The 14,665-nt window shown below is 42.1% G+C and overlaps 1 protein-coding gene across 18 annotated transcripts in view; it reads right to left on the reverse strand.

Annotated features, from left to right (window-relative positions):
- EML6 (EMAP like 6) overlaps positions 1-14,665 on the reverse strand; it is a 288,242-nt gene that overhangs the window by 28,503 nt on the left and 245,074 nt on the right. For all 18 annotated transcript variants that reach the window (XR_015136910.1, XR_015136907.1, XR_015136911.1 and 15 more), the window contains 2 exons: positions 12,067-12,268; positions 11,846-11,972 (listed from right to left, as the gene is read on the reverse strand). Coding sequence is in view for 10 of the 18 variants with exons in the window: in XM_086326872.1 (XP_086182998.1) it covers positions 11,846-11,972; positions 12,067-12,268 (329 nt within the window). In the remaining 8 variants the exon portion in view is untranslated. The remainder of the gene's footprint in view (positions 1-11,845; positions 11,973-12,066; positions 12,269-14,665) is intronic.

Genomic DNA, 14,665 nt, shown 5'->3' on the forward strand with positions numbered 1-14,665 from the left:
ACCCGAGAACGCAGTTCAGATTCCACACACTGTAACTCTCCACGCAAGTGTCTGTAGGATGTACCACTTCACGTAAGAAGCAAATAAGTCATGTACATTCAGTACTCTGGGAATGAAGGCTTCGTGGGCCGAGGATGTTTTGGAGTTAACCATTGCAGCAAGCCTCAAGCAAGCTTGAAATGTGGATTAACTGATTCAATAAAGCAATTTTTTTTTTTTAAATTGGGGCAGTTTCTCCCAGTGGACTTCTGTCCCCAAATATAGCACAAAAGGTAAGAAGAAAAACTGGGATTACCTATAGATGGGGATTTGCTTCAAATCAGGGAAATCTAAACCTTTCCATATTTTTAGACTTTGCTACTTGTGAGCATATTCTTTATTTCACTATAAATCTGCTAAGAAGCTTTGTCTGTAAAATAGGTGTGGTGGCTATAATAATATAGACTTTTCTTTCAGTTCTTTTTGCCTTGGGTTATTTAAATAGATTTAAACCAAATAAAATTTAATCCCTAATGAACAAGGGGCATGAAGATAGGAAATCATTTGACCAAGAGCAGTTCCATGGCCAGATGGGGCATCATCCAGTTCTCATGGGTCATACCTTCCCCACAATAGTAAGACCACCCTTCAGTGCTAGCAAAATGAAGGTAAAAGTGGTTTGCTGACAAAGAACAGATTTGTAAGCCGTTTGAGAACACATTAATTTACTTAAATAAGCAGAGGAGCAGGTTAAATAAATGTGCCCATTTGTCTACTCATTGAGGAAATATTTGCTCACTATGTACCATGTGCAAGGCACGGAGTGAGGCACATGTGGCCACCGTGACAGACACGGGGCTGACCCCTGAGAAACTGAGAGTCAGACAGACAACACTTACAAGACAGTGGAACTTTTAACAATCTTGACACCATGGACTCATATATTAAGGAACTATGCATCAAAGGCAGCTATTAATTTGGGAAGCAAAAAAACACAAAAACAAAACAAACCAACCCCCCTTAACATTTCTTTATATAGCCATGATGTACACTTCTCTTCATAGGATTTTCTTCTTCAGTTCATAAATCTGTTCAAATTGATTCAGAAATGATGTTAAGACAGTAGAAGTAGATAAGCTTTAGGGCCTTTCTCATTCAGCCGTGAGCACAGTTTAAGAAAAAGTTTGGAGAACGCTAGTGCCAGAGTGGAATTTTGAGGTCATTTGGTGCTAAGACTTGTCAGTTCCAAGAGGAGGGGACCACCATTCAGAGAAGGCTCAGAATCTGCTTCTAATCTTGGTTTATAAAAGCTTCTTGGTTTCCTAAGGAACATATGGCCTAGATTGGGAGTGAATATGCACCAGAGGGACTAAAAGATTAATGTAAGAGTATTCGCAGATTCCTCCTTTATAATCCCCTGCTAAGAATAGCTCTGGCACTGCCACCCCAGTGTTTCCTCATGCTGAGTAGCTGAGACGGATGGGCGGCGAGGTTGCCCGGTGGGGGAAGGCAGTCTGTGGAGTGGAAAATACTCTTTTCCCTGCCCTTCACTCTGGGTGATCGGGACAAGGATTCCACCCAGCATACAATGCCCTCCCCCTGACCCAGTACTGTCTAGGGGTGCTCACACCATCCTCTCCAGAGTGAGGTTCTAGAGGGAGGGGGAGGACAAAGACCACCCTTCAGGATCCTGATCTGTCTGTAGGTCCACAAGTGGGGGTTACTGAAAGCTAATGAGATGCTGGCAGCCAAATGTGGGTGAATATTGCAATGGGCCAGTGGTGCCCAGGGATGAGTCCCTCCCTGTCCATGGGAACTGTTGGAGGCGCTACTCATTCAACCACATGAAGGGAAGCTTGTAGCATACGTGCCTGAGCACGGAAATTGCCTGACCCGCTAGATCCCTCCTAAACACTCACTGTCACACTCTCCCTGCCAAAGGGGACAACGATCCTCAATGCCACAGAGATGGAGCTTAGGAGTAAGGGTCTCTCCACCTAACGCTGGTGTTCGCAATTGCCTAAAGGCATAACCCTTTAACCTGAGGGCTGGAAGGGACCAGGGGTACCAACTGCTTAGAGACAGATTATGAATATAAAGACAAAATGCTGACAAAATCACAGACTGATATTTAATCCATGGGTGTCAGTGACTGGAAATCAACCTAAATCTTGTTTAGAAGTTTATCCATTCATTCAACAAGTATTTATGGAGTGCTGGTACTGTTATCAATTTGGATATCAAGCAGTATATCAGAAATTTGGCTTTCACAGAGTTGACATCCTAGTTGGATGAGGGGATTTAGGAGAATCGAATTTGGCAAATAACAAAGGCTTGTGATTGTTCAACTCTTAGGGCAATCCTCAGACCTCCAACAAACATGAGTAGGATGAAAAAGCAGTGGCATTAATCCCACTTCTGACACCAATCCCAGTTCTGATTGTCTGAAGCTTGCCAGAAAACAGTCAGCCGCTTTCCTGGATTATTTACTGTGGTTTTAGATGTAAGAGAAAAATCCAAGGGCAGCTAAATGTTGTACTGACTCTCACCAAGCCAACTCTTTTTGTAAAAGTTAGAGAGATTCCAGAACCAAAAAACAAGGAAAATGGAAACATGTGGAAGGTTTCAAATGTTGGAGAGGTAATGGTAGTGATAATAAAGTTGATATCAAACTCTGCCATCAACTAACTTTTGCTTTAAAAAATAGCTAAGATAGAGACTGATTTCAAAGTAAAAAATTTTAACTGTGAGGATTTCTACTTTAAAATATGGTTACCCTCCCACTGAAGAAAAAGTCCAGAATTAGATGCCTTCACTGGGTGAATTCTACCAAACACTTAAAGAAGAATTAACACCAATCCTTCTCGGACTCCTCCAAAAAACTGAAGAGGAAAGAATACTCCCAAACTCATTTTATGAGACCAGCATTAACCTGATACCAAAACCAGAAAAGGACATTACCAGAAAAGTAAAGGCCAAAATCTCTGATGAATACAGGTGTAAACATTCTCAATAAAATACTAGCAAACTGAATTCAGCAGCACATTGCTAGAATCATTCACCATGAATAATGGGATTTATCCTGGGGATGCAAGGATGGTTCAACATATGCAAGTCAAGCAATGTGATACATCATGTTAATATAATGAAAGGAAAGAAATAAATGATCATCTCAATAGGCATGGAAAAAGCATTTTACAAAATTCAACATCCACACATAATAAAAACTTTTAACAAATTAGGAATAGAAGGAACATATCTCAACAAAATAAAGCCCACATAAGACAGGCCCATAGCGAATATTATACTTAATGATGAAAGGTTAAACCTTTTCCTCTAAGATCAGGAATAAGACATGGGTGCCACTTGCACCATTCCTATTCAACACAGCTGGAAGTCTTAGCTAGAGTAATCAGGTAAGAAAAAGAAACATAAGTATCAGAACTGGATAAATTATCTCTATTTTTAGATAACATGATTTTATATATAGAAAATCCTAAAGATAATCATAAACCTGTTAAATCTAATCAATGATTTCAGTAAAGTTACATGATACAAATTACCAGAGAAAAATCAGTAGTGTTTCTATACACTAACGACAAACTTTCAGAGAAAGAAAGAAATCAAGCACATTTACAAGAGCACCAAAAACAAAATACTTAGGAATAAATTTAACTATGCAGGTGAAAATCTCTACTCTGAAAACTATGAGAGACTGATAAAAGCAATTAAAGAAGAAGCAAATCAGTGGAAGGTGCGTCATGTTCATGCATCAGAAGAATGTTGTTAAATTGCCACTACTACAAAAGTCATCTACAGATTTAATGCATCCCTATCAAGATTCCAGTGGCATTTCTTTTTACAAGAGGTAGAAGATACACTCCTAAAATTTGTACAAAGCCACAAAAGACCCAGATTAGTGAAAGAAATCCTGAGAAAGAAGAGTAAAGTAGGAGGCATCACACTTCCTGACTTCAAAATATACTATAAATCTATAGTCATCAGAAAAAATATAGTAGCAACATAAAAGCAGACAAATAGACCAATGGAACAGAATCAAGAGACCAGATACAAACCTAACCATATACAATAAGCTAATATTTGACAAGGGAGCCAAGAGTACTTAATGGAGAAAAGACAGTTTCTTCAATAAACGGTTCTGGGATAACTGGACATTCACATGTAAAAGAATGAAACCAGACCCATAGCTTACACCACTCACAAAAATTAACTCAAAATGGATTAAAGACATTTAAAAGTAAGACCTGAAACCATGAAACTCTTAGAAGAAAACACAGGAACAAAACTCTTTGATACAAGTCTTGGTAATGAGTTTTTGGACATGACATCTAAAGAACAAGCAACAAAATAAAAAATAAACAAGCAGAACTACAGTAAACTAAAAAGCTTCTGCACAATAGAAGAAATCATCAACAAAGTGAAGAGACAGTCTATGGAATGGGAAAAATATTTGCAAACCATATATTGATAAGGAGTTAATATCCAAAATATATTACAAAACTCATACAACTCAAAAGCAAAAAACCCCAAATAATCTAATCTAAAAATGGGCACAGGACCTGAATAGACATTTCTCCAAAGAAGATCCATGGAAGGACAATAAGTACATGAAAAGATGCTCAACATCACTAGTTGTTAGAGAAATACAAACTAAAACCACAATGAGGTACCACCTCATGACCATTAGAATGTCCATCACCAAAAAGATAAATGCTGGCACGGATGTGAAGAAAACGGAGTCCTTGTGCACTGGGAATGAAAACTGGCATAGCCACTATGGAAAAAAGTATGGAGAAGACTCAAAAAATTAAAAATAGGAATTACCAAATGAACTGGCAATTACACTTCTGGAATATTTAAAGGAAATGAAAAATACTAAACTGAAAATATAACTGTACCCCTATATTCACAAGCATTATTTACAGTAGCCAAGGCATGGAAACAACCTAAGTGCCCATCAATGAAGGAAATGGACAAAGAAGTTATAATACATACACACACACAGTTTCTAGTTATCCATAATTTATAAGTAAACTACATCAAACTGGTGCTAAGACAATTTAAGTGTTAGAAACTAACTTTTCTAATTCAGATTTTTTTTTTTTTTTTTTTTAAGAAAAATGACCTTGCCAGTCTGAGATAAACAGGACATGCTAGCAGGAAGCCCAAGGCCTTTCTGATAGAAGAAAAAATATGCTTTAGTATGGTATTTTGATTTGTAATTTGTGACTATAAGTTATACAGCTTCTGAGGTGAGGAAACAAGACTGGAGGGTTTGAGTCTCTCCTTCTTTTAGTAAAAGGTGGAAAATGCTATAATAGGCAAGATGATGCTATAAAGATGGTGCAGAAACAGAAAGGGTTAAGTCCCACATTCTTTCATTCATCCCTGGACAGAGCCCCAGAAGCTGCAAGCCTCAGTGCTCGTTAATAAAGGACCCTGAAAAAATACAGACTGCTGATTCAGGTGCATTGAGAAAACAATCCCTAAGCTAACTATTACATCCACTTAGAAAAATAAAAGTTAGTAAATACTTTAATGCCAATTTCCATAAAAATAATTCAATTTGTATTTATTTTTTCTTTCATCATAAATTTGGGGTTTTGTGTGAATGCAGGTTCCAACTGAATATATTAAATAAGAACCTCCATTATTACTATTCCCCATGCAGATGGTTAATTTAAGCAGTGAAGTGAGGAAAAGGTGGGGACATGGCCCCACTGAGTACCACTGGGAAGACTAATGTGTGGTCGGCATATTTGGATTTTAATAAAAGACGGTACCCCACACATCTGGAGATACTGTTAGAGCCTATCTAGAAAGTAACAAAATGCCTTTTGTGATTCACCTCTGTGGTGATCACCCAGTTACCATGGGATGCAAAACAGGTTGCATGATAATTTTGATCTGTACTAAAGACTGGATATTGATACCAAACAATTCTATAGTTTTAAGTTTCTAATTTCTTGATTTTGTCTTAATGTGAAAATAAAAATCTCTGGAGATGGGCCAACGATGTTGAAATGTTATTGATTTTAAAAAGCTGTAATTCTCATCTCTAATGAGTCGATTCTTGTGGTACTCCTAGACAGTGATGTAAAAACTATGGCTCATCAAAACTGTTCCACTTAAATTAGGTAAAGTTTTAAGTGTCTCTAATAATTCTTGATATTGATTTGGATGTATTTATTGTGTTTACTGACTTCTTTGTTATAATATTAGGCAATAAATACCTGTACATATCCAGAAGCATTTATAAAGGGCAGTAATTGCTGTTCAATATTAAAGTGGCCTGAATTTCTCTTTAGTGATAATGATACTAGTTTCCATAAGAAAAATATTCAAGGAGAATGGGCGGGTATTTTCCGTGCGTCCTTCCGTATCTCCCATCTACCCTTCTGTTTTGCTCTCTGCCCTCCATGGCTGCCTGCCATAGATTGCATCAAGGCACGGCCTTGCCCTTCAGGCACAGACTGCATTCAGCTAAAGAGAGGCAGCAGGAGGCCAGCAGGCGAGGAGAGAACGCAGCTGAGGCATCCATTCCCTCAACACCTGCTTTCAGGGACTCAGATTAATTACCTTCAACCCTCCTCTCAGGTCTCCTGGAAGGTGGCCTGCTCCTATAGCCACCTTCTCCATACCTGGCAACAGCTTCCTGCCCTTGCCCTTCCAGTCGTCATTACTGCCGAGGTGCCACACCACCTTCTTAAATGCTGCCCACATCGTTGTCCTTTCACTAAGCTCTCCCCGAATGACTTCCTTTTCAGAGTCTCTCTCTCTCTTGCTGAGGCCACAGATGACACAGGGAGTTCAGACCAAGTGTGAAAGATTTAGGTTATTTTTGTCACTGCCTACCAATCTTATGAAATTCTATCTAAGATACCAGAAGTCCTATATTTTTATGGTCTTTGAAGCCAACTTCAGGGAGCTTGAGCCAAGAATCAAAACCAGAAAAGAAAGATTTCTGATGTTTTAGACAAGACTATCCAACATATAACACATCAAAGACAGGGGAAAAAAAAAAACTTCTATTAAAAGAAAGCAGAAAAAGACTTACATTTAAAATATCAATATAACTTCATGACTTTAAAAAGAGTCAGTTTTTTTCATTTTAGGTCTACAATAATTTAAGCAATATCCGGTCATTTGGGGGAACAAATTGATGTGCCTTCAATAGAGACCAGAGTCCCCGCTTGGGACAGGAAAACCAAAGATGAGTACGCATTCTGAGTGCTAGATGAGACTTCTAGACTTCCCTCAGCCATGTGCCACATGTGACTGCTGAGTGGAAGGCTGACCCAACAGCTTACCAAGACTGGGGGCTGGCTAGACAGGTGTGGCGGGACCAAGGAGGCCACGCACCTAGTGCACCAGAGCAAAGCTGAAGTAAGGGGCCAGGATGCTCGGGGAACACCTGGAAGGGACTATGTATCAATAGGGGTAGCCTAGTATTTCTTTTGAAAGCATTTACCATTTCTCTCAGCTTTCCCACCCCTCAAAAGGCTGAATCTGAAGATCATATGGCTTTTGAAAAATAGGAACTCACAAGGTTATAGAATTATACTGAAACACATAATCCAAAGCCTCCCAGCTATTTAATCTACGACTATCATAAATTTTAGGAATTAGGAATTCAGTTGCTTAAAAACTGATGGATGCATAATGTGCAGCTGCCTTCAAGGCACTGTTCTCAACATGACAGATGCTGCACTCATCTCACAGGTTCTAAGGTGGAAAGGGATGTAAACTGAATGTAGAACTGCCTGAAACACTGATAGGAGGCAAGAGAAGTCCCTTGCCCTGAGTGGGTGTTCTGAGCCTAGGTCTCTTGTGATCTTTGAGTATTTATCTCCTGTTAGTCTTACTGGTGCACGTTTTGGCACAGGTGTTAGAACAGGCACAGGAGGGTATTTGCAGGTACACACAGGAGGGAATGGTGAAGGGAAGGTCAAGGCCACTCCTGCCTCTTGAGTCAGCAGGGCTTGTAGTAGTCAAAGGGAGTGGTGTCAGGGCTGACAGTCCTGAATATCCCCAGGGAGAACCTGGGTGCCGCCTGGTCCCCTGGGCCCGACATCCGAGGCCCAGAGCATTTGCCTCTCTCTCATGCCAGGTGCTGGAGTCCATGGAGCCCATTTTGTACCCCAGATGAGCTGTCTGCCTGATACTGTGAGGAGCTCCCCCAACCCCACGTGCCCGGTGCTACCCTCCTTCCCTGTCTCATCCTGCTTTCTCACAAATTCTCTGAATGCCTGTCTTGCCTGGCACCTCTTTCTTCTGCAGTTCAGAAACTGTCTACAGTCCTGTCTCTGAGATTCAAGCTCCCCTAAATTACTGACCAGGATTGGGGGGACTGCTGTTCTCAGTTCTGATTAAGAACTGATTTGTCCCCATGAAGGCTGCTAATTCAGACACTACTTACTGCTCCTTCTCCCTTGGCCCCTTCCTGGTGTGGGCCTGCTTAACTCCCAGCATGCTGTGCAGCTGAAACCCTAGAGTGGTTACAGCCCCCTCTGGGAACTGACGCTTTAAGTTATCAAAGACGCTGCTATCTATAGAAAAGGCTTGACTACGCCGCTGGACCCTCTTTATACCTTAAAATTGTATTCTTCACTACATGTTTTCTTCATCACATCCTGCTATGAATCATTTGTTTTTGAAGGTGAAAGTGAAAGTTACTTAGTCGTGTCTGACTCTTTGTGACCTCATAGACTATATGGTCCATGCAATTCTCCAGGCCGGAATACTGGAGTGGGTAGCCATTCCCTTCTCCAGTGGATCTTCTGGACCTAAGAATCGAACCAGATCTCCTGCATTGCAGGTGGATTCTTTACCAGCTGAGCTACTAGGGAAGCCCATTTGTTTTTATATGTCAGTAAAGTACTAAAATGGGCTTCCCTGGTGGCTCAAACGGTAAAGAATCTGCCTGCAATACGGAAGCCCTGGGTTGGGAAGATCCTCCAGAGTAGGGCATGGCAACCCACTCCAGTATTCTGGCCTGAGAATCCCACAGAGGAGCCTGGTGGGCTGCAATCCAGGGGGTCACAAAGAGTCGGATACGACTGAGTGACTAAGCACAGAACAGCATTAAGTACTAAACTGCTTACCCCTGTATCTCACAACACCATGAAGCATTTTTTATTGTTGGTATTAAAAAAAAATTAATTCTATGTATGCTAATCTACGACAATCTTGTGTGATGAAGAAAGTAAGTCAGCTTCAAAATTCTGGATTTTAAGACTCAAAATTTTTAGGGTCCTCTCTACCTTTACCCAGAGAAGGCAATGGCAACCCACTCCAGTTCTCTTGCCTAGAGAATCCCATGGATGGAGAAGCCTGGTAGGCTACAGTCCATGGGGTCGCTAAGAGTCAGACATGACTGAGCAACTTCACTTTCACTTTTCACTTTCATGCACTGGAGAAAGAAATGGCAACCCACTCCAGTAATCTTGCCTGGAGAATCCCAGGGACAAAGGAGCCTGGTGGGCTGCCATCTATGGGGTCACACAGAGTCGGACACAACTGATGCGACTTAGCAGCAGCAGCAGCAGCTACCTTTACCTTTCTTGCCATGCTTAGTTACTCAGTTGTGTCCAACTCTTTGCCACCCTTTGGACTGTAGCCTGCCAGACTCCTCTTTCCATGGGGTTTCTCAGGCGAGAATATTGGAGTGGGCTGCCGTTTCCTTCTCCAGGGGATCTTCCTGACCCAGGGATCGAACCTGCATCTCCTGTGTCTCCTGCACTGCAGGTGGATTCTTTACCCACTGAGCCAACTTTCTTACGGCTTCCTAAACTGGGCAAGTATGAGATTTTTATAGACCTGCCCAAAGAGACAGCAAGACCAAAAGAGGTTCAGGTGAACCTCACTATAGGTTAGAAACTAGCTATAGTGTTTGGATTTAGGAATGTGATTAGATTTCTATGTCTTAGTGGCCAGTCCAAATCTCAGCATGATGAATCACTAGGTTGTAGCAATCAGCCAGAAGCAACCTTGAAATAATAGCCAAGTCAACTCATTTTATAATGTTATATGCGAAATTGGAGAAGTTGGGTAATGCTTATTTTTTTTTAAGCATGCATAATTTAGGCCAAATGTTTTTTAGAGTGGATTATTTAGATGTCAGGGGAAGGGCTTCCCTGGTGGCTCAGATGGTAAAGAATCTGTCTGAAGTGCAGGAGACCAGGGTTCATCCCTGGGTTGGGAAGATTCCCTGGAGGAGGGCATGGCAACCCATTCCAGTATTCTTGCCTGGAGAATCCCCAGGGCAAGGAGCCTGGTGGGCTATAGTCCATGGGGTTGCAAAGAACTGGACATGACTGAGGGACTAAGCACAGCACATGTAGGTGGGAGGCTTATTCATGTACTATGTGCTTATGAACTTTAAAATTTTTTCTTTATTCTTAGAATTAGGTCCTTTAAAAACATTTCCTCTTTGTGGCCGCTAAAAAACCATGTTGCAAGCAAAATAAATGATAATTTACAGATTATTGCAGAAAAATCTCTAAAATTTTTAATCAAAAGAGAACTCTGACCCCCCTAGTAACATTTAACAAAGATGCTAGGGAAGAATTAGGAATTTTTTGCATCAGTTCAATCTTCTTGCCTGTAGCACACCCACCATTTATCAGGCTTATTTTAACATCTGGCACTGGACTGAAGCAGGAGGGGAAATGCTATTTTATTTCTTTGTATTTAAATTTCCACCTAATAGTAAAAGGTAATAGAACAGGTTTATTAAATATCTATTACTATTCAGAAAGCCATGAAAGTGAAAGTGTTATTTGCTCAGTTGTGCCCAACTTTTTGTGATCCCATGGACTGCAGCCCACCAGGGTCCTCTGTCCATGGGATTTTCCAGGCAAGGATACTGGAGTGATTTGCCATTTCCTTCTCCAGGGGATCTTCCCGACTCAGGGATCAAGCCCAGGTCTCCTGCAATGCAGGCAGAGTCTCTACTGACTGAGCTACCAGGGAAGCCATAATAAATGCAAAACAATTTGAATCCTATTAATAATACATCATGGAACCAGGGTTCTTGTGAACACTGAACCTATGTCAATGGAAAGAGCCCACATAGAATTCTTAAACATCTTTGAGATCCATGAAATTCTGTTTACATGCTAGAGTTTTTATTCACTCTTTATCCTCCTTAATACGAATATGGCAGATTAAGTAATTGTAGTAATTATGAACTTTTTTAAAAAAGAAATGCTAAAGTGTTTTACCAAGACTTACAATAGCACATCAGAAAGGCCCAAAATAAAAACAGAAACTCTCATTCTACACAGAGGATCCATAGCAACGAAATCACTTCGGCTAGGCCTGGAATGATCAGACAAGCCTGAACAAATCTGGGCGGGTGAAGACACGCTAAGAGAAGGCACACCAAGTAGAGGGGTGTAGTGCAGAGACTCTGGCAGAATGGAAGATTATTTTTCAGAGCCCACAAGTATTCCTCCAGGACTTTAGAAGCCTGCTTTCCCTTCTACCTCCCAGGTCAGCATGCTCCCCGCCATGAGCCATCACATTCACATTCAAGATAGGTTTGGGCTGTCCTGACAACCTCTCTAGGCAAAGGGAAGCCTGGTAGTCTCATCAAATCTCATGTCTCATCAATTCATTTTCCATAAACAACTTCTGCAAACTGTAACCCACCCTCCCCTCATATTGAAGGCTGTGGGAAACTTCCCTCAGCTCAAGCCTGTGTACAGGTGAAGACTGTGCATACACATAAATAAAGACAGGCTTAAGTAGCAACTTTGGGGGCAAAGAAAACACACTGTGGTTTCAATGAGTTTCTTGTCATCAGGCATCACAAGTGCAAGCAGACCTGGAGACAGCATACCTTTCCTCCACCGAAACTTCTTTCATTTGCTGGTGCGGTTTGGTGCCTTCCATTTCCCTGATGCTCACAGCATAGATCTTGGTGGTATAATCAATAGCCTTTTCTCTAGCGACGTCACTGTCATAGCCTCAAACGACAGAAAGACACAGGAGGAGAGTTGGTTTGCGATGGTGCAGGAGCGGGTGGAGGAAGGCAGGGTAGGCACGCGGCACTGAGCTCACCTCCATCCTCCTCCGCATCGGTGTCCGACTCCTCACTGTCCACCAACTTGCTCTCCTGGGTCCCCACAAACTCCCGCGTCCAGATCATCAGGGCCGTGTCAGCGCCGCCCACGGTGAGCAGCACTGAGTCGTTGTGCAGCCATCTCACGTTGGTGACGTGGGCGCTGTGCCCCACATACTTCTTAAATCTCGCGTGCTGGCCCTGCGATGTCAGAAAACAGCGATGACCCCACTCGGACTCGGAGTCTCGTAATTCTAGTTTCTGGACTATTTCATCCATGTTATTGTCTAGAGAGGCTTCTACAGGATACAAAGGAAACAGTTCACATGAGGAGTAATTTCCCTACATTTTTCCAGAGTGTAAACTCCATGAGGGCAGGGACTAGCTCTCTTTCTTCCCTAAAACATTTCCTGCCTCACTGTAAGTTCTCAACAAATAGTCTGTGAGGAAATGAATGAAATGTAAACTATAGAACCTATTTCTGGACACCTGACAAAGTAGCCTAAGAAAGGATAAAGAGCTTGTTTCTGCCTCTCTTAGTTGTCAGACGTCTGTTCTTCACAGGTATCTAGTGTAAACCCCTGATGGTGAGTCTGGCTGACATTTGAGATCAAGTGTCTCCCGGGTCATCCCCCTCAGCGCCTTTTTTACCACAGTCCAGGTTGTGACAGACAAGCAAGGGCCTTCTTATGATCCTGGGGCAGCAAGGAAGATTTAAAAGCAAAGCAACAGTTTCTGTCATGGACACTGGAGACAATTTCTAACACTAGAAACACTCAAGTAAATTGATGTTAAAACAAAGTGAGCTCAAAGAGAAAGGAAAAAACAAAACTCCCAAAAATAAAGAACACAAACTGAAAAAATACAATAAACAGGTTGACAAGTCACCTTAAAAAAAAAAAAACACACACACACACACACATAAAACCAAAGTTAGCTCCTTTTAAACAAATATAACCCCCCAAAAACGTTCCACAACTAAACAACCTTCAGGTTATATCTGAAAAAGTAAAATAAAATTAAATCCATATATATTGAACTTATTACAGTAGGTCAAACTTTTAAAAAGCCAAACATAACCAAATAAATAGAACCCAATTTATTAGTCTCTATTGAAAGCTCTTCAGAGTGGCAACCAAGCCACACCACCCTGAGAGTGAGGTAGGGAAGGCTGAGAGTGCGGTGAGAGCAGCTGTTCACGTCCGGGGAGTCCTGACAAGCAGTGAGAAGCCCAGGCTGGCACCAGAGACCAGCTTCCATTTTCAGGGCATGAGCCACAGCCTGGCAAAAATAGCTTCCGTGGGAGCACCGAGAGAGGGAGAGACTTTCCATCCTCTCAGCGACTCGCAGGGAATACCTTATGCGACGTGGGAAGCCGCATGAACTTTCTGAGGTCACGCAAGGGGCATCGGTGTCTCAGATGAAAACTTTATTCAGTCATCGACAAGAGGCTTCCAGAGAGTTTTGGACGGGCGTGCTGGGAAACCTGAAACCAGCACAGACGCATGGCAGGAAGACACGGGCAGGGCAGGACAGTACGTGACTTTGAGATACTCATGGTCAAGGTCTCTGTGTATTTGGCTGACCCCTACCTGGCAGCTGAGTGGAACTGCCCACCCCTCAGCAGAGTACAGAGTCTAGACAGACTAGGAAGCAAGCAGGCAGGCAGCATTTCTGGGAAGCCCTGCAGAGCCACTATTTGCTAGAGAAGAGGCAGAGCAAAGGAAGGGTTTCTAAGGAACCCACTGCGTGACCGTGTGAAATCCAGAAGGCATGGGAACAGAGAGGACAGTCAGAGTGGGACAGCCACAGACAGCTGTCCTGCTGGTCTTCCTGCTGGAAGCGGGAAGCGACCCATTTTGATCCACTACAAATGCAAGTTGGTCTCTTGAGGAGCGGAGAAAGTGAAAGAGCTTGAGAAATCCCTCTCTCTACTCCTGCATCTAGATAGAGGAATTCAAAAGGAAAGATAATGGAAAAAAAACACTCTAAAATGATCAGAATTAGGCTGCAGGGGAAAAGAAAGTGACACAGAGCAGAAAGAGAAAAAGGAAAAAGTTCTAAGTCACTGAAGTTGTTTAACAAAGCTGAGATTATTCCAGTAGAGATGATTCAAGGTTCTCAGAATAGGAAACCAGGTCCCTGCTCCACAGAACAATGGGAATTCACAGTTACTAAAAGGTTCCAGGAAGCCAGCTGCTCCCCCAGGAGCAAGGTGTTTGGCGGTTCCCTGAGGGCCTATGGGTGGAGCCTCCTGGAGGCCTGGCACAGCTGGGTCAGATGAGCTGTCCTTTTGGGTCATCATGCCAAACTATGCACTTTTGTAACACCCATCAGGACTCAAAACCACAATCTTCCTCTTCCAGTGAGTCATGAAAGAACAGAGAATCTGAAATGTGTCTCCAGAGTGCTTGTTGCTAACTGCTTTTAAGAGGAAATTCGTAAAAATCTGATGAAAGCTATGTACCCTTTCCCCATATTTACAACATTTTACATATAGTTTCTCTGTCTGTAAAATTCTACATACAAGATTCCTCTTCGATGAATCTTTCTCTAGAGTCTTTGACATTATGAGAAGGACACTTAACAACTTGGGGT

Source organism: Bos grunniens, chromosome 11 (assembly GCF_055505025.1).
Source record: "Bos grunniens cultivar Pamir isolate PY7600 chromosome 11, Bosgru_T2T1.0, whole genome shotgun sequence".
Lineage (NCBI taxonomy): Eukaryota > Metazoa > Chordata > Mammalia > Artiodactyla > Bovidae > Bos > Bos grunniens.